Source organism: Ischnura elegans, chromosome 3 (assembly GCF_921293095.1).
Source record: "Ischnura elegans chromosome 3, ioIscEleg1.1, whole genome shotgun sequence".
Lineage (NCBI taxonomy): Eukaryota > Metazoa > Arthropoda > Insecta > Odonata > Coenagrionidae > Ischnura > Ischnura elegans.
Window position 1 is genome coordinate 100065930 of NC_060248.1, and position 20138 is coordinate 100086067.

Consider the following 20138-nt stretch of genomic DNA (forward strand, 5'->3'; position numbering starts at 1 on the left):
TTGGGAAATCTTAAGATATATCATGTCTTGAGGAAGTCTTAGCAGTTACGACAGAAAGCAAATTAATATCGTTGATCAGTATTTCATAGACAGAAATACCAGTGAAATCATAAAAAAGAAAAGGCAAAACTCACCCAGCCACTTAACATTTCGTGCACCGACAACACCTGGGACAATTACACGAACAGGGAAGCCATGGTCACGTGACAGGGGCTGCCCATTCATTTTCGTGGCTAGAATAACATCACCATTTGGATCCATGGCTTTTTCGATTGGTATGGAAGCTCCATATGGAACATTGGTAGGATCCGTATCTAAACCTTCAAACTGAGTACATAAAGAAAAATCAGACTTAATCAATATCCCAAAAAAGAAGTGTTATCATGTCAACTCCACTCCCTATTTATGTAACAAATAAGGGGAATAATTTTGAACTCCTTTATAGGATAGCCATTTCCAAGGAGTGAATTTTTTTATTATGTATGTCTTCAATTCCATCAAACCCACAAAAGCAGCAAAAATATTTAAACCAAATTTTTAAACTCCTATCAGTATGCTACCACTGTATTTTCCAATAAACAAAGAAAAAACCATAAGAATAAAAAAACATGAACTTCAACAACATACTTGCAGATTTAGGCTCATTACTGCACTATACGTAGAATAAAAAATTGGGCAAAAAATATTTCTTAAAAATACTATAGAAGGCAGTGATGATTAGCCACAAACATATTTTAATGAAAAATTCTAAGTTAAGATTCTTCCCGTGAAGAATAAATCACCTTAGTAGAAAATTTAAACAAGAAAAGAAGTAAAATTTTAGACTATCATCAGGTTACAAATGAAACTGGTAGTTTCAAGTGAGATGTGATAGAAAAAGCCATTTCAGAAAAGTTGCTAGTTTCGCTGAAAAGTGTTACTTACAAGATTTCTTTTATTCATCCTTTGGTACTATTAAATAAATATTTAATATAATAATAATTGATGCATTACAAAATGATTTTACCCATTCTTATGATTTGCACAATTTACAAAAAGAGGAATTTCATTCATCTTTGCATTACAAATCAACCAAATTAAGCCACAATCAAATTTCTTTATTTTCAAAAGAATTACAATTTTTTACAACATCAGTGGGAGTAATGTGTAAGACTTCAAATAAACTGCTTTAGCTCATACTCTTCTCAAGATAAAATAATTAGGTTCACAGTTAAGATGCTGCCCCAGGTTTTAATCAGGTGAATAATTAAACATTAAAACTATACATAATTTTTAAAAATTACTGATGAAACTAATGATGTCAATCAGATTACAAAAGGTGAAAAAGAGATAGCCAATCAAGGATCAGATAACCAAGAAACTTAAACAAATATGGATGGCTAGAGTACAACAGTTGAAATATTGACGAAAACAAATAAATTATACACAGAGGTAATTGTTACCCCAACAGCAAAGGACAACATAATTCTTATTGAACACAGCCTTATTATACTTCGAAGTACAAATATAATCATCATTATAGATCTACGGCATAGACCAGAGGATAGCAAACACTGCTTGATTGAGAAAAATTTTAACGGTGCAATGATTGGCATTTATTTAGAGCCAATTTTTTCAATCTTAAGCCTTTTAACTATCCCATCTACTAAACTGACATCTGCCAAAGAAAATTAAAATATGAAAAAAATATCAATTTCATCCCCATTGAATGCTAATACCTAAAAATAGACTAGCCATAACTGAATATCAATTTCTGTGCAAGGACCACAACCAAACAGCCAATGAGCCCCACACGGCTTGAAAGTCAAAGTTTGCTAACCACTGGCCTTCACCAAACTAACCCTTACCTGTACATGCTGAACTCCTGGCTGCCCTTCCTTAAGGCCAGCATCTCGAAGAACATCATAAAGACGTGGACCAGACCACTCAGCATTCCCAATTGCACACTGGCCCCAAGCTAACCCTTTAACTGGTTTTACCTGATATTATGAAAAAAATAGGTAACTTATACAACCAAGGTATGCCATAGAGTAAACTTAAACATTAGCTTATTGATGAAGGAAAAAAAAGACCTCTTGAAAGTTTTCTGTGCGACAGAAGATTTCAGAAATGTACATGTTGTCTTGTTATCATGGTATTCTTATTGCTAAGAACTATCATAAGAAATTCCCACTTAAATGGAACAAAAGAATCACCATCATTGCAGCACCCTCACTTAGAATTCTTGCAAGTATTCCTTTGAAATCTGGTCTATAATTTCAATTATAAGATAAAAACATCTTAAATAATCTTTGAAAAAGACAGAACAGCAAATAATTACATCCAACACCCCCAAATTTATACCTTGATGGTGATTTTCAGGTTACTTACATAATTAGTCACTCAAGTACATGGTCTACGATAGGGAAATTTCCTCCTATCAAAACTTAATTATTAAAGGAAGCCATAATATAGGCCTTTATACTTATCTCATGGAGATTTTGAGCAAAAAAGGGGGTCATCTTAGAATCATGCTTGCCATAGATTTGTGCAAATTTTTTTTTTCTTTTTGCTATTCCTCACGTACGGCTTAAAAATATGGTCCCAGCCAATGACCGCTTTGGTCCACAAAGGGGTAAACATGAGTGGATGGGTCTTAATTGGATAGAAGTATTTCTAGAGGTTTATTTTAGCAGAGTAATTGTTTTTTTTTATTTTAATTGTTAATTAGGTAAAATTTATCCTCAGTTCCACATTTCGCAGTTGAGGGAGTGAGACAAGTTCAGAAAATTTCCCTTCCCTCTTCACTCCCACTCACCACTTGCCAATGAGTGTAGTTAAAAATGGCCAAGAGGTCATCACACTATTGGCATTAAATATTATGCAAGGTGGGGCCAACTGATATATTATATAAGAGGTGCCAAATTACATAGGGCTGAATTAATGCAATACAAACTCTATGGAGTTTTACAGCATTCATAAATTTTTGTACCTCTTGAAATAAATATCAAGCAATATGCACCAATAATTAATACCACAATTTAGCATTTTACCATGAATGCCCTGAAAAATTACTGACCAAAATGACCATGTTAAATAAAAACTTTTGGGCTATGTTGCCACATCAATTTTTGGGTGGCCCCAACATTTCCTAACCAATGCAGGTAGCTTTCTCATGGGAATCATGTTTGAAGGTAATCAATTTGAAATTATTGCTCAAGATTCCCACGAGAAAGCAACCAGCATCGGTTGGGAAACATTGGGGCCACCCAAAAACTTTCGTGGTGACATAGCCCAAAAGTTTTTATCTAATACACTCACTGTCGTTTCGGTCATCATGACCAAAGAATAAGTCACATTTTTGCCTTCGCATAGCATGCCATTTGTCTCTGCTACTTTGGTGCCGTGTATATGGTGTGACTGATACAGCACAAATAGCCGAATACATATAAAAACTCAAATGGAAAGGATCCAAGTTTTAAAGAGGCAAGACAAAGAATTACACTATGGCACAATGGGTGAATTTGTCTAAAAATCTGTGGCAGGGAACGTGTAAACATGACGAGCACCTGCCAAAGTTTTAACCAAGAATTAAAAATGACCACATTTTCCAATCGCCCCTCTAATCAAAGCCACATTCATGAAGCATGCTCCTTATATGGCAATCTCATTCCATTATTCCCAGGCATCACAGATCACTGTCACAAACATTAGTTCATAGGAATCATATAGTAACCTTAGACATCTCACTCCTCCTGTTTCCAGCACACTGAATTGCAGCAGTCACAGAGTAAGTTTTATACCTTTCAAGATCTTTCAAATTTAAGGTGACATTCTTCACACCTATTCCAGTTATTTCAAGCTCATATGTTGCAGGGTCAACTTCAGGAACAGGGAGATGATTGCGGACATAGAAAAGGTCACTGGAAAAAAAGAGAAAGATGTAACTTCATTTGCAAAAATCACATGAACATATTTCTTCAGCCCCAAGTTTCTCTTACTCAAATTACTGAATTGTAAATTTCGTTTTGAAAGTCTTTGTGCCCTCACATTACTTACATTTTAACAGTATTGCAGACGCAAAAGGAGGGATTGGGTAGAATACTCTGGGAGTCAAAGAAGAGGTAATTTGGAATTCAAAATTCAAAGAAAATTATAGCATCATTCATATGTATTAAGAACATTGTATATATCTTGAAGTTATTGGAGAGAGACAATATATTGAGTAACATCAAGATATATATAAATGAAAGAAGTCACAAAACATTCACTTTTATTTATCAGCACACTACATATATGTACGAGTCTTAACTGAAGGGGAATTATATCGGCAGGGAACTGAATGATTCCAGCTGGCTACTCTTGCTGGAGGTGCAGAATCATGTAGGATAGGCATCAAGAGACAAGTATGTGGAGGAAAATTGATAGATATACATAATATCACTGACTGACATTTCAAATTTAGGAACATGGAGCCCTCACCTCCAGCAATAAAAAGGAGAAGAACATCTTTCTATAAAGTACATTCAAACTAGAAGAGGTGGAGGCCTAAGTAATAACGGGACTACAGTATTTTACACACAAGTCAAGTCAACAGCAACTTACATAACTTCATGAGACCTCAAAGACTATTAGAGAAAACTGGATATCAATCAATGTTCCACTTCACTACCAATTTAACATCTGTAGTAACACCTGAACTGCTGGCAGTTACTATACCAAGTGCAGCATCATAATTCCCCAAAAACTGAAATAACAACATTAGCAATGCCTCAAACTTACGAGGGTGATAAAAAACTGTCCACAAGAAGACCTGGTGGAGGTTCAGCATTGTAGGGTTTTAGGGAGCTGGGTTTCAAAGCAGGATGACGACGTGGATCTACAGCATATGGATCCTCCATATTTGATGTGGCTGACTTTGCCTCCTCCTCCGAGATATTGCCTAAACAAAAGAAAAAAAACCATGTGATAAATACTGAAAAAAATGTTGTTTTTAAATAAAGATCATCATTCAATCATCAATGTATAAATTAGTAAGTTCAACCGCTTGCCTAAGTTATTAACAAGGCCCCTAGTTCCTTTTAGTCAGCCATTTGCCCTCAAAGGCTCATATGGGGTGCAAAGTCAGCAAGATGAGAGCAGAGCTATAGTAAAAACAAAAATGTTTAGCCTTGAGGCTTGAAAGAATAGCAAAGTCAAATAGTCTTAAGTTTCCTCTTCTAAATCATGTCACCTTCAAGAGCAATGCTTGAGCTACATGCTAAAATTTCAGAGCATTAAAATCAAAGCTACAATTTAGTAATACCCTTTGCTTTTCAAAAACCCCACTTTGAAGCACAAACCCTCAAATTCCATATGGTATGGTATGGCATTTTGAGGAGGTGACCGGCAGCTAAGGTCACTTGCACCATGAGGGAAGGGTAGGTAAGGAAGGGACGAGAGAAACCTGGTGTCAGCATTAGCCTGCTCTTAACGAAAGGCACCAAGAGGATCACAGCTTAACGTACCATCCGACCGAGTATTACCCTTGAAATGTCCTCCACATAACGTTCAAGCAGGGATAAGACACACGCTGAAAATTCTCTGCCACTGCCAAAATTTGAACCCAAGGCCATGGGACACTAAGTTCACGTTACCAATCCGTGGACCCTATCTTTGAACTGAGCACCATAAGAAACCCATTGTGCAATCTTTATTTTTGCTATTACGATTTATCTGCAACCTTTTTATGTATTCTATCCCTTTACAAAGAAAAGAGAAGAAAAAAAGATGTGCAAAGGAGTAATTTGACTGCCTGAGTCCCACCTGGTATTTATTTAAGTCCTCTGTTGTTCAAGGAGAAAAATGGAAAAGAATTAAAATGCACAAAAAACACACAAATTCTTTTGCACCAAACAGTCCTAGGGTGTTTAGTTCGAGGTGGAGATAGACCCATACAGACATTTTCATCAAAATCTGTGACCATATAGGAAAAACGTTCGTTGAATTGAGGTAGAATGACCAATTAAATTGCTTTGTTAAATTTATACCGTATATCTCCGAATATAGTCCCCCCCCCCTAATTTTGAGACCTCAGTTTTGGGAAAAATTTTAAAATGCAAAGGAAGGCAATTTTTCTGTGGTTAGCAAGTTAAGATTCTAGAGTAGATAAAAACTATTATTTTCTGTGAAGATTAAGAACAAATCTGTTCACATATTTTCCATCACAACAAAAGAACTATACCTAAAACATGTTGTGATCCATTGCATGTATCAGTAATTTATAGTTCCTTAACCAGATGTAATGAAGAAATGAGAAAATTTTTTAAGTATCCAAGGCTATTGTATTTTTTAAACATTCACAAATTATTAATATTTTTGATTTCCAAATGACTACAAACAATGTCAATATATAAGCTTTAACTTAAATCCCATAAACAGTATTGCATTATTTGGCCCTGAAACTTCCTTAGATCCAGTGTAACACACCCATCAAGTCATCACAAATCCAAGTGACCTGAAGAATTTAGGAAATCTAAATAAAATTGTGTTAAATAAATTATAAACATTATAAAAATATTGCCATCAAATGCCTGCTAAGCAAAATAATTAAACTACAGGACTTACAAATATCAAAGTAATAAAATTAAGAAATAAACTTTTTCCAACAAACATTAAAACTGAAAAAAATATTACAGTGGAACCTCGATCTGTCGTTTTTCAGGGGGATGGATGAAAAGAACGATGAATGCGGGAAAACGATCAATGCGGGAATGGTTGTCCGGGTTGCCTATGTCCCAGGATCAGCTGGATTTTTGCGAATTATGCCATTTATTAATGGATTCAAACGAGATTTCAGCTGATTACAGGAATATTATTACACTATCGAAACACTTAGGTCATATTGTTGATTCGACTTATCTCTCTTTCTAACATCCTAAAGGAACAAGCCGCCTTGCTAAAAAAATGTTTGCACTCCACTCGGAATTTTCACGGCTATTATGCATTCTGTCTGATGTAAAAATTCTTACCCATCAAATGCCATTTCAAGTACACGTATTTGCTAGAGAAATGTTCGTGTTATGCCTCAAACAACTGATTTCGCCGTCGCAGTGATTGGTTATGAAATGGATCAAGAATAAGAATAAAACTAATAAAAATGAAACCGGACTCCATTGAACCCACGCGGAAAACACTCGCTAGTTTTAAGTCAACCCACCCCGGAAAGTAAGGAACCACTCGTGCGAGGTGAAGTTCGGCACTAATGCTATCGCGTACGGCGTAGGCAGAACTTACTGCAGAGGGTGAAGCATGACCATATGACTGCGCGATGAAATTTTTTATCCTATAGAGAAGGCAACTTACCCACTCATTTCTAACAATAAGTAGCGTAGCTCTAGATGAGCAGATGAATTCAGATTGCTAGTCGAGAGAAACAAAATATCCAGGGAAGACATCGCTTCGTTAGCAACTCAGACAAGTGAAACTTGTAGCATAACTCGTAAATTGTTACCAGACGCCCTGTTTTCGAAAAAAATCGCATCAACTGCCATGAAGCTCTCTATCAGCTGCGAGGATATCGTTATTCGCCAGAAATCACCATCGTATTATTCCAACTCTTTCCTTGCTTAAAATGTTTAAATAACGTTAAAAATACGTCATGTTTGGTATCAATCTTTACTGAATTACGTGTACATCACTAATATCTCAATATAATAAAAGTATAATACCAATTACCGAAATTCATTTCTACACACCTTTTGAGCTAATCGGTGATTCATGCAGCAGTTGACCTCCAGAGGTGGGGATATTTGTAGCGAGTCAGCTAAAAAAAAGTCAGTGGTCGAGAAAGGGGGAAGCGTGAAAAAGGTTTCTTTTGTTCTCGAGTAACTTGATATTTTCTTTCCAAGCTAAGGTCTTCGTAATACGATCCCTGCTCGAGCTGGGACCTTTTTTTTTATTTCGGAGAAGAGGAAAGCTTCAGACGGGGAGAGGCAAGTGCTGAATGGAGGGGGATACCGGATCTTGGGAAATGCGATAATGTAACTATCCCACGGCACTCACAGTCAGCTTCTCGTATTTCAATCTCCTGGGGAAGATTCAAACTTTGTGTCTGTCGTTATTAGCCGTAAACAACACGTTGTAAACACTTCGTCTCATTTTCGTCAAACGATAGATGCGGGAAAATTATACGACGGGACCGCGATCGTCAAACGATAAATGCGGGAAAACGATACTTCGGGGAACGATAGATGCGGGAAAAAATTACATTGTCTTTATGGAACTTAATTCGGGACCGGGAGCGGCGAACGATCAATGCGGGAAAACGATGAATGCGGGAACGATAAATCGGGGTTCCACTGTATATCAATTTTCAATGCCTCGTCGCGAATCATTGCATAAGTTACACAAAGAGCTTCTGCTCTGCATTTGCGCACAAATTCGACGATATTTTCCTCTAATTCTTTGAATCTGCCGCATCGAGACCCCCGAAATGACTTCCGCAATGTATTAGCGCTTTGCAAGCGCTGTGAATACTATGATTTACGGCGTATTCTGCAACGGCTATTTTTAAATTGGCATCGAAACTCTGTCTTTGATGGCCTCTAATCTGCCGCAGGATTGATCCTCATCTTTCTACTTGATCCATCACCTCACTGTTGAACGTAAAATTATTTTTAATAAAGAAAATATCGCGGAAATAATTGCGAAACGTTATGTGACGTAATTTATCGATCCTACTTACCCTGGCGAATTGAATATATTCCTCAATAAATTGATCACACTTTTGATGCTGAGTCGCTGGATTTCGATCAAATGCAGTAATGCCGGCGCTTCTGGTTTAAAGTCGTCGATTATTGCACCTTTTCAGAAACAAATGCATCACCTATTACGCATTCTTGTTCTGTGAAGGCGGTAAAGGCAGTGGTTGTAAGCACGAACCGCACGGACGTATAGTAGCTACGGACGCAATGAAATGCTAAATCGTCACGAAAGGTTCACTTTATCTGTTTATTTTTCGCAATTATTTAAATCGTGTAACTATTAAATGAGCGAAGGGTACATATACTATTGATTCAATTCCAGTGTTCGATTGATGTAATGATAGTGTGTGTTTAGTTTTCATTTTAATTATTTACTGTTTTGCGTCATTAAGTGATCAGTGTCGATTGAATTATTCTAACAATACTTTTCCAAGAAAAATTAACGGCTACCCAATGGATTCCGTGAAAACGCATATTCGATATGCTATTTGAATTGGAAGAATCGTATCTTTACAACATTTGTGGTAAAAATTGTCTAAATTTCCGGTAAAACGTGGCAGTATTTACTAATATCTCCGATTATAATCCTCATAAATATACTCAAATAGAAAGACTACGAGAACATTAGCCACTATGCCGTTATTTATAACTTTATGGTCACCTTTAGTATGCTAAACTGGATTACACTCGATTACCCCCCCTTACTTTTCCGCGGCCATTTTTGGAAAAAAAGGGGGGACTATATTCGGAGATATACGGTAATTTGTTTCATTCACTATGCTGTAAGTACAAATATAATTACTGTAAAGAATCGCTAGACATCTACTAATTTAATTCCTTATTACAATGCTTCATCATAATTATAGCACTTCCATACTCAATTTGAGGTAAAACACTGTTATTGACAGTAATTTATTTTCTCCTAAACCACTCTCAGCACGTCTCGTATCTTTATATAAAACGAGTCGATCGGCGCTTGAATTCATCAAGCTGGTAATTAGGGGGTGGGAACATATTTGTGTCACCTGTGTTCAAGTACTGGGTCCATAAGTTGCTAAAAAAAGCGAAAAAAACACTCAAAATATCATTGAAACGGGCCGAATGGGCGAACAACTCGCTTATTCGCCCTCAACAGTACTTAAGATCGTCTTAGTTACTACGATGATGTGAACGTTGGGAGAACGATTTGAACTTAATATTTACGTAATGGAGAGAAATTTAAATTTAATGACGGATGTACTTGTGAAATATAGCCAATTTTCGTATTTTAGCCCTTACCCTAGGATTGTAGCACCTCCATTTTTTGTGATGAGCGTTTGAACACACCAAACTGAATTAAATTGAAAACATCATTTTTAGAAAATAAACGCACTGAGACTAATTTGGAAATGACTATCAGAATTAATATGTCTCGAATAATGAAGTAATGTTCGGATGTCACTGACGACGTATGTCTATTAATGCTGTCACATTTTTATACCTGAGGAAGGTTTAAACAACGAAAGGAATTGATCACAATAAATATACGAATACGGTTAAGAAACTTGAATTGGAGAAAGAACCATAGAATGCTCAACTATCCCCGTAGATGTTAAATTCTATTGATAATAGCAGTTCGACATATTTTACGAAAACGCAGATTCGAAATGTGTCGAATGGGAGCGTAGTAAGCAAATATATTTCAATAGTGCAGCATGAACAATGCTATGATGAACATATTTATCAAATATCTTCGGACTTACATCAATAGTTATAAAGGTACGACAATTTGCATATTTACTACCATAATCGTATCGAATTATGGAGTATATTGACAGGTGTATTGAAAATTTGCAATCCTATTGATTTAACTTCCAGTCTTTGATCATCAACCCTAAACTTCCTGGTCAACTATGCCCTTGGATGTAAAATCCTATATGTTAAAGCAATTCGATACCTTTGAAGAAAAAGCATATTCGATATATATCGAATGTAAGACTACATAAAAAACATAATTCCATTGAGCATTGTGAGGAATACCAAGATGTACACATTCGCCAAATTTCATTGGCCCAACGGATATAATATTCAAGTTATGCCAATTTTATGTATTTGCTATATTAATCGAATCGATCTTTCGACTATACTGGCATCTGTACTGTAAAATACGCATTGCTATTGGTTTAACTTCCAGTCTATGGGTATCTACTATATATTTCCTGGTCAATTATGTCCTTGGATGAAAAATCCTTTGCGTTATAGCATATGCGATGTATTTTAAGAAAAAGTAGAATCCATACATATCGAACGTGAGACTTAATACAAAACACATTTCCATTAAGCATTGTGAGCATCATTCACCAAATTTCTTCTGTCCAACATATATACTAATCAAGTTAATCCAATTCGCGTATTTGCTATAATAATCGAATCGATCTTTCGATTAAACTGCCACCTGTGCTGTAAAATCCGCAATGCTGTAGATTTTAATTCAAGTTAATGGTCATCTACTTTATAATTTCTGGTCAACTATGCCCTTGGATGTAAAATCCTATATGTTATAGCAATACGATACATTTGAAGTAAAAGCATATTCGATATATATCGAACGTGACACTACATACAAAACATATTTCCATTGGGCATTGTGAGGAATACCAAGATGTACTCATTCACCAAATTTCATTGGTCCAACGGATATACTATTTAAGTTAGGTCAATTTGCGTATTTGCTACAATAATCGATTCGATCTTTCGATTATACTGACATCTGTACATTATTATCCGTAATGACATTGATTTTATTTCCAGTCTATGATCATCTACTATCTAATTCCTGGTCAACTATGTCCTTGGATGTAAAATCCTATACGTTATAGCAATTCGATATATTTTAAGAAAAAGTATATTCGATATATATCAAACGTGAGACTACATACAAAACATGTTTCCATTCGGCATTGTGAGAAATACTAAGATGTACTTAATTGCCAAATTTCATTGGTTCAACGTATACACTATTCAAATTATGCCAATTTGTGCATTTGCTATAATAATCGAATCGCTTTTTCGATCATACTGACATCTGTACGGTAAAGTCCGCAATCCTATTGGTTTAACTTCCAGTCTATGGGTATATACTATATAATTCCTGGTCAACTATGTCCTTGAATGTAAAATCCTATATTTTATATCAATTCGATATATTTTAAGAAAAAGTAGATTCGATATACGATATTCGTATATCGAACGTGAGGCTGTATACAAAATATATTACCACTGAGCATTGTGAGGAATACCAAGATGTACCCGTTCACCAAGTTTCATTGGTCCAACGTATACTCTAATCAAGTTATGCCAATTTGCGTATTTGCTATACTAATCGAATTGTACTTTCGACTATACTGACATCTGTACTGTAAAATCCGCAATCGTATTGATATCCCTTCCATTCTATGGTCACTCCGTTATCCCTGCCATCTCTACTATCCCCGATTTCAAAATTTAGCCTATGTTCTTATATATTGGTGACGTAGATAGACGCGATGCGTGTATTTCTTACGGGGGCCTATTACAAAAAGATATAAATTCATATTGATATGTCTGCATTAGGAAAGATTACTCATCTAAATAATTAATGTGTACGCATAATTCATTCCTTCCCTCACGTATTGTTAAAATTTTTATCCCCGTAACTATGTAAATAGGTCTGGAAAATGGCTCCATCTAATGCAACATTTTATCGATCATAACTTCGACTGTAATTAATCGATCTGCTTGATTTAACTTTTACCGGATGAAACACATTAGCAGTTGTGTTGTTTATGACTTTCATATTCAAAACTTGATTAACAAAAAAGTTATTAGCGATTAAACCGTATCCAAGGAGATATGTATCGATATAACTCGCACATGAATCGATTGAGCGGAATGGCCATCATTGCAAAAGTTGACCATTTTAATAATATTATTACCCTGAAAATTTCATTAATCTAGATGAAACGGTTGCTAAGATATTCAAGATTGTATGCTCTACATAAAAATGGTGACAATGATTTTTCGCGTGCAGGACATTTTTCGGAATTTAATTATGAATTAACCAAAAGGGTTATGGGAAAAGCAGTTAGAACGTGAGGGTACGAAGTACCCTCTACGGTTTTTCCAGAAGATTCCAAATTTTCATATGGCACATGTCTCAAGACCGAAATCCGAGTTTGAAAATTTGCCCATCACGACAATGTAAAATCGAAATCGTTTATTCCTCGGAATTGTTTCGACATATGAAAATTCCAAGATAGCCAAAAAATCAACCAAAAAATCCTTCACCTTATAAGTCAAGGAAATTGTCGTACGATTATGGCAAGTTGGTCAAAATAATTCCTAAAGTTTTCCCATAAGAAAAGCATTGAAAGCGTTCAAACAATAATAAAAAATACTAAATATCAATTCGTCGCTATGGCAACCACATCAAAAAATCGACCAAAAAATCTACTTTATGTCCATAGAATATCATGTTCCTCAAGCGTTTAAAAGTACAAAATAAAAGCAAAAATGTTTTAGTTCCATAAGGCTCCCATGTTAATTCAAGTCGATATATCTCGAAAACTAATAGACTTTTTCAAGTTTTCAGATTTTTTCTCCCGGTGAATTTTTTTTTACTTTTACGTCCAATAAGCCAAACACCCCCACCTATCACAGTTTGGGCTGCGAATTGTGATGAATCAGTCAGTCAGTGAGTGAAATCGCAGCCTTATATATGTGTTAAACATGTGAAGCATTTAAACAGTAATCTTAAAATAAAACTCACCAATTCTGTACTGCTCCAGCATTGCAAGAATGCCTGGTTCTTTGTGCACACCATAGAGCATCCAGAATGGCTCCACAGAACCTCCAGCAGCCAGAAGAATTTTATCGCCACCAGGGTGCTGGTCAATAAAAGGAGTAATGTCATATACTCCAATGCCATATGTAACCCAGACCTTGCCTCCATTTTCTACTGAGGAGTGCTTAGCAACTTCTTCCATGGTGTATGATGGGAGATCTAGGCGTTTCATGCCAGGTACAATTGGTGCAGAGGCACTCACGTTCTGGTGCTTTTTGCCTATGTTGTGAAAATACAATTAAAAGATCATTGGAGATTACATCACAAAAAGTTTTTGATGGGGAGGAGAAGCATTTTGAACTTTGAAATCAGAACATGTGAAAAAATTAGGTTCCACAAAGTTTTCACCACATTGCTACATTTTGAAGACTGTAATACAGTAGAAAAAAATTTTGAGGCACAAAACCCAATCACATAAGTACACTTCTTCCAGCCCCTATTTCTCTGGCAGCTGTAATTTGACAACACAGCCACAACAAGGAATGCCACCTTGAAAACTGTGGATGGCATTGGGAGCCCCAAAGCAATGGATAGCCCTGAGTGTTTCATGCTTAATTAACTGACACAGTGTCCTTAGGGTGAAAGTAGTGATATTTAAATTCTATTGACCTGTTCATGCTACAATAAATGTCAAATGTTGATTCATAAATATTTAATATCTGTAGATAACAATGAAAACTTATGCTGAGTTGAGTTTGTTTTACATGAAGTCACATAAACGTACAGTTTATTTCCCAAAGCATATTTACAAGCCAACACAAGAGAAAAATTCATTTGCATGCTAAGTTTAGAATGCCAAATGCAGCACCCAGAATGGCTAAATGGGGAATATTTTTATCATAGTAACTTATCTTTCCCTTCCATTTATCATATTATGTATTTATATGGCTTACACTTTCGTGTCTGCGTGAAGAACCTCATTCCTTCCAAGAAAAAGAGATACCACAAGTAATTAGGGCATAAATGAAACCTCATTCTAAAAGTATCCTGACATTAGCCTTTTAGGCTCTTAATAGAATACCATTCAATGATACTTGTTGATACTGGTAGTTCATATTCAATATGGATCAATATGATTCTAAGGTCTATGATTGAATCTACAGGCAAACTTCCACAAATAAATTTATTTTTTGCAGAAATTTGACCCTTACATTATATAACTTTTTTTAAAAGAAGAAATTCAGCTGTTTAAATGGTGAAGGTTGTGGTTTATATCACACCTCAATGAGTGTGAGTCCTGTAGGGTGAAACTGCAGTTTTTCAATGAATGAAGTCTACGGAGACACTTGTACCTCCAGAGGGAAATACAGTAATGTCTGAATATAGTCCCCCTTTTTTTCCAAAAATGCCTGCGGCTAAAGTAAAGGGGGGGACTATATTCTAATGCATTTTTTTAATTTTTCCCAAAACTGAAGCCTCAAAATTAGGGGGGGAAGGACTATAATCGGAGAAATATGGTAATTTGTCTCAGCAATACTTTTCATACAATTCTAATGAAAATTTGCAGGTTTACTATAGAAGTCATGAGGATTCCAAATACTAATTGTAAAAGATCCTAAGTGATATAGAACATTCTCTAAACTCATATGTTCCATAATATTTTAGAAAATTTTTGTATTAAAAACATGGTTCTAAAAAAGATCAAATTTTGACCTGAGACAATACGTGAATCAAGCTAAATTATTTTTTCTAACATTCCTTAACGTATGACCCACCACTTGTAAAAATAAAATTCATGGCTTTTTGCTTGTTTTGTTGTTAAAAAAAATTATGTAAAAAATCCCTTTTCACGACTCTGGTAGTCAGTGTTGGGTTTTCCTTCAAGTGTGATGAAAAGCTTGTGTTAACAGTTTTCTTTGACCAAGCAAATATTTATAACATTAATCTAGTGCATAATAGGTGCAACAATTAAAACATTTTTCTACGTGCAGGTTGTTTTTCTCCCTATAAGAAAAATGTATATTTTTAAAAAGAATATTTTAAGGAATTCATAGCACTAACCTATCATTACTGGAGATAACTTGATTGTTGCTTTGGAGTACACATCAAAATACAGAATGATTGCCAATACACGTAAACTTTCTCAATTTTGTATAGACAAAAACTTCAATGATGTGTTGTAGTTATTTAATGGTGCACAACTTAAAAAAAATAATTGTAATTTTATAGGTACAAGAACAATATTAATTTTACTTTCATAAAACTTTAATGGCCACTAGCTCATGGATACATAACACATCATAGCCAACAAGATGAAACCATAAGGAATCATAAATAAAATAATTGCCTAGGACACAGCAATTGTCTCAATGTGATCAACATGAATTCAATCAAATTACAATAATTTGAGGAGAAAATACATTCTCTAACCTTGACCAGCCTTTACTCTAATGAGGACTAGATATTAACTTGTAGCAGTAAATTCTTTGAAAAAATTATACTTTTTAACTTTATAGTGGAACTGAGAAAAGTATCAGATTAGATTGAAATAATGTAACCACATCTTTTCGACCCGAACAGGGTTTAGTTCGGGTTTATTGAACAGAAAGTGAAAATGAACTGAATAAGCCCTGCCACTGTAACTATTTATGTACAAATTAGTTTTTCTCTCAGGAGGTAGGTATTGTTTGCCCTCTGTCTACCCCTTTTGCCCTCCAACTTTGGCAGTGTTAACACCAAGTCTTTTTCAAACAAGCTTTATGGTTAATATTTACCTCCATCTCAAGAAACCAGGTATGTAAACCATAAGGAAAGTATTATGACACAATTTGTTCTTTCTGTCTCACTTAACAATCATTTGTCACTCTCATATTTTGATTTACCATTTAGGCTGATGCTGTAATGCCAGGTATCAAGAGCTAGGTAACTGTAGTCTACGAGAACATATAGTGCTACAGAGTGCCATAAAACTAGCTAAAATCAGTTAGTGAATCTCCTAAAATTTGAAGAATTAAGTGCATCAGAAAGACTATAACTCACATAATTTATGATTGAACTTGGAAGTGGCATAAGGTCTGGGCTTCTTTTGAGTATTTGTGAGCCTCATGAAACCTACTTCTTAAAAAAAGTATGAAACGTATCAAACTACTTGCTATGATCAATTTAGATGTCATAGGAAAAAAATTGGTAAATCACTACAAACAGTAACCCCAGCATTTTCATTCAAGATAAATAGCATACCAGAAATTGTTAAAGCAATCCTGGGACATAAAATATGCAATTCATGTACAAAAAAAGTGGATAAAGACACCATATCAAAGGTAACTGTGGCATTGAAGAGCTTATCCCAATTGCTGGCAGTGATTATAGTATTGTAGATTTGGACTAACAAGGGGAGACCACGTACCTTGCTCCGCCTTTTTCAATGCCGTATTTTTTATGGCCTTCGGAATGGTGAACACATCCCTGAACTAGTAGTGGTTCCGTTGAATGGGCCTTAGTTTGGCTGTAATTAATTAATTTTCATGCGGTACTTTTCACAACCCGCATATAGTGTTATGATATCGCACCCGTCCTCAGAAGGGTCAGGTGGGGTAGTGATTAGCGTTTATGGCTACCACCCGGGGGGCCAGGGTTCAAGTCTCCGTGATGGCTTTATATTTTCTTGTCTTCATTGTGATCACACGGCGTCAACTTTTTCATTAATTTTAATTGCGACAAGCATAGACATAAGACTATTTTTTTATCACCATTATGACGTTTAGGTATTTAAGCAGTGTCATTTCAAACACGGAGATACGACGACTACACGAGCAAGGGTTGGTGTGCGCCAAATTGTTAATTTCTTCATTGGTTATACTGATCAACTTCCACATTAAAAATGGAAACCACTCTTGCAAGAGCACATGGCATTATAGGCTCGCGGCGACCAACAACATGCGTACAGACATAATTAATAAGAACACAAAACGAATATAAAATGCCATATCTCTCGAACACTTGTAATTCACTTTACTCCAAAGGGAGTTTACTTACACAGTACCTATGTGCTAAAAGAACCATTCCGAAATATAATTTTCATTAATAAATAGGATGAAATAAAAGTTTATGACCCTGGACCGGACGTGCTGGCGTATAAAATACGTCAATCTTCGAAAGCCAAGGATTTCAACATCGTACGTACATTCTGGGCTAGAATGGTCTCGTGTATTCCTACAATGTACTTTGACTGTCTATATTGCGAGTTTTCAATGTTCGAGGTATTGTAGCTAATTTTTTTTAGATCAGCAAGAGGAACCCGTCACACGTGGCGTATTCATTACGCCGGGCGACCGGCCGTATACCACCTCTGTACCTATATATCTGTATCACCTATAAATGTACAAGATTATACTAATTTCTACAAATAAAGATTAATTTTAACAAAAATCGAGTATTATCATATATGCACATAACATGGGAAAAGTACGCCATTCGCCCGGTTGTGAAGAAATAACAGTCGCGCCCGCTAGAGGGTTAAAAGCAACAATTACACCAAATGTGTCTTGTGCTCGCCGCTTCTCAAAATCTTCCGTAGCCCTTCCAATATAATAACAAGGTATGCACCAACAAATGTCATTTCTTCCAAAAAAAAGCCACTGCTTTAGCCCCCCGTTAATCTTTCGTTATGTTTTTAGGTAGAAAGTGGAGCCATCACTTCTCCGCGTTGAAAATGACACTGCTTAAATACCTAAACGTCATAATGGTGATAAAAAAATAGTCTTATGTCTATGCTTGTCGCAATTAAAATTAATGAAAAAGTTGACGCCGTGTGATCACAATGAAGACAAGAAAATATAAAGCCATCACGGAGACTTGAACCCTGGCCCCCCGGGTGGTAGCCATAAACGCTAACCACTACCCCACCCGACCCTTATGAGGACGGGTGCGATATCATAACACTATATGCGGGTTGTGAAAAGTACCGCATGAAAATTAATTAATTACAGCCAAACTAAGGCCCATTCAACGGAACCACTACTAGTTCAGGGATGTGTTCACCATTCCGAAGGCCATAAAAAATACGGCATTGAAAAAGGCGGAGCAAGGTACGTGGTCTCCCCTTGTAAGATTCATTGAAAGAAAAAGCACTGGAGGAAATAAATTCATCATTCTAGGAAATGGACATGTCTCCTTTAAAACTCCATGCAGTTTCATCCCACAGCAAATAAATGTATGCTAAAAGGAAACTGACAGTTGCAACTTCTACTTCGAAGAAAAAGGTTTGTAAAGTATTGGATAAATATTTTCTTCCAGAGTATGATTCAGAAGTTCTTGGTAAAGGGAGTGATATGGATGGGCTAGTTGGGTTACTAAAAGAAAAACTGGTGACAGCAGGCAGTCGGCAAGAGATAATTCAGCTACTAACACAGGCTTCGACTTTGTGGAGTAGGAAAAAAGTAGCCACCGACTTTAATGCAAGTGAATATGCAATTTGGTAAGCTAGGGAACTTCTGAGAGTGAAAAGCATCATAGCCATACCAGGTCCATGAAGGGAAAAAAACATAGAACAAAAACTACAGTGGACCTTAGATCAGTCATTTTACCAAAATGATGAGTATTCCCACCTTATGCCGGGAATGAAAGATAAGGTGAGTGTACGTTCCAAAATGTCCAGATGTAAAAGAGGTTACTACTAAGTAACCTTAATGAGCTGTATGCAAATTTTAAATTTCAGTACCCACGTGTAAAAATAGGGTTTTCAAAATTATGTCCGTAGCGACCTAAATGGTGTGTGTTGGCAGGCTCCTCTGGAACCCATTCTGTAAGTGTCTGTGCTATCCATCAGAATGTATCACTTCTTCTTCATGCATGCTCCATAGAGGAGACCTACAACGACCTCATAAATATGCAATTTTCCTGTAAATAATGTCATTTATAATGTGGAAACTCCAACCACAAAAGGCTCAAGAGGTATCTATTACTTCTCAGAGAAAGACATGGAACGTGTGAATCAAAAGCTGTTGGATTTAAAAGGAAAACTTGGAATTACCACTACTGGGAAAGAAATGAAGCTCTAGTGTCAACTGAAATATAAGCTTTTGTTGGGAGTTGCAATATTTTCAAGGCATTCCATGGCACACAAGTAGTGCCATCTGTGTCTTCTGAATTATGTATTGAAAAACAGCTGACAGCTGCGTTAATAAAGAGGCGAAGTCTTCCGTTGAGTGTCAAAGAGAATGGACGTTCTTTCTTTCTAATCCAACCTGCGCCAACAGGGTTATGGGCCCAGATTAACGGACATGTGAAAAAAAGTTCTCTTTCTTAATTCTGTGCGAACTTGTCTGGGCATCGTGCGTACTGACCGAATGTGTCGTGCCGTGTGTGTCGAAGATCGCAGAGTTTAAAATGGAGGAAGAGAGATATAGAATTCCGTTGTTTGACGGTAAAAACTTCAATGGATGAAAATTTTCCTGGAAGAGAAGGAACTTCTTGAACATTTAGATCGTCCGCTACAGGAACAGTTAGATGAATACGAAGAGAATGAGAATGATACGCCATCGCAAAAGAAGTGTAAAGAAGAGAAAAGAAAATTAATTATGAGAATGGACAGAAAGTGCATGAGTGCCATAGTA

The 20138-nt window shown here is 36.0% G+C and overlaps 1 protein-coding gene across 4 annotated transcripts in view; it reads right to left on the minus strand.

Annotated features, from left to right (window-relative positions):
- The window catches only part of LOC124156251 (sulfite oxidase), a 44092-nt gene that overhangs the window by 12698 nt on the left and 11256 nt on the right, over positions 1-20138 (minus strand). For all 4 annotated transcript variants that reach the window (XM_046530667.1, XM_046530666.1, XM_046530669.1 and 1 more), the window contains exons 4-8: positions 13510-13803; positions 4762-4921; positions 3716-3902; positions 1848-1979; positions 135-327 (exon numbers count right to left, since the gene is read on the minus strand). In XM_046530667.1, the coding sequence (XP_046386623.1) occupies positions 135-327; positions 1848-1979; positions 3716-3902; positions 4762-4921; positions 13510-13803 (966 nt within the window). The remainder of the gene's footprint in view (positions 1-134; positions 328-1847; positions 1980-3715; positions 3903-4761; positions 4922-13509; positions 13804-20138) is intronic.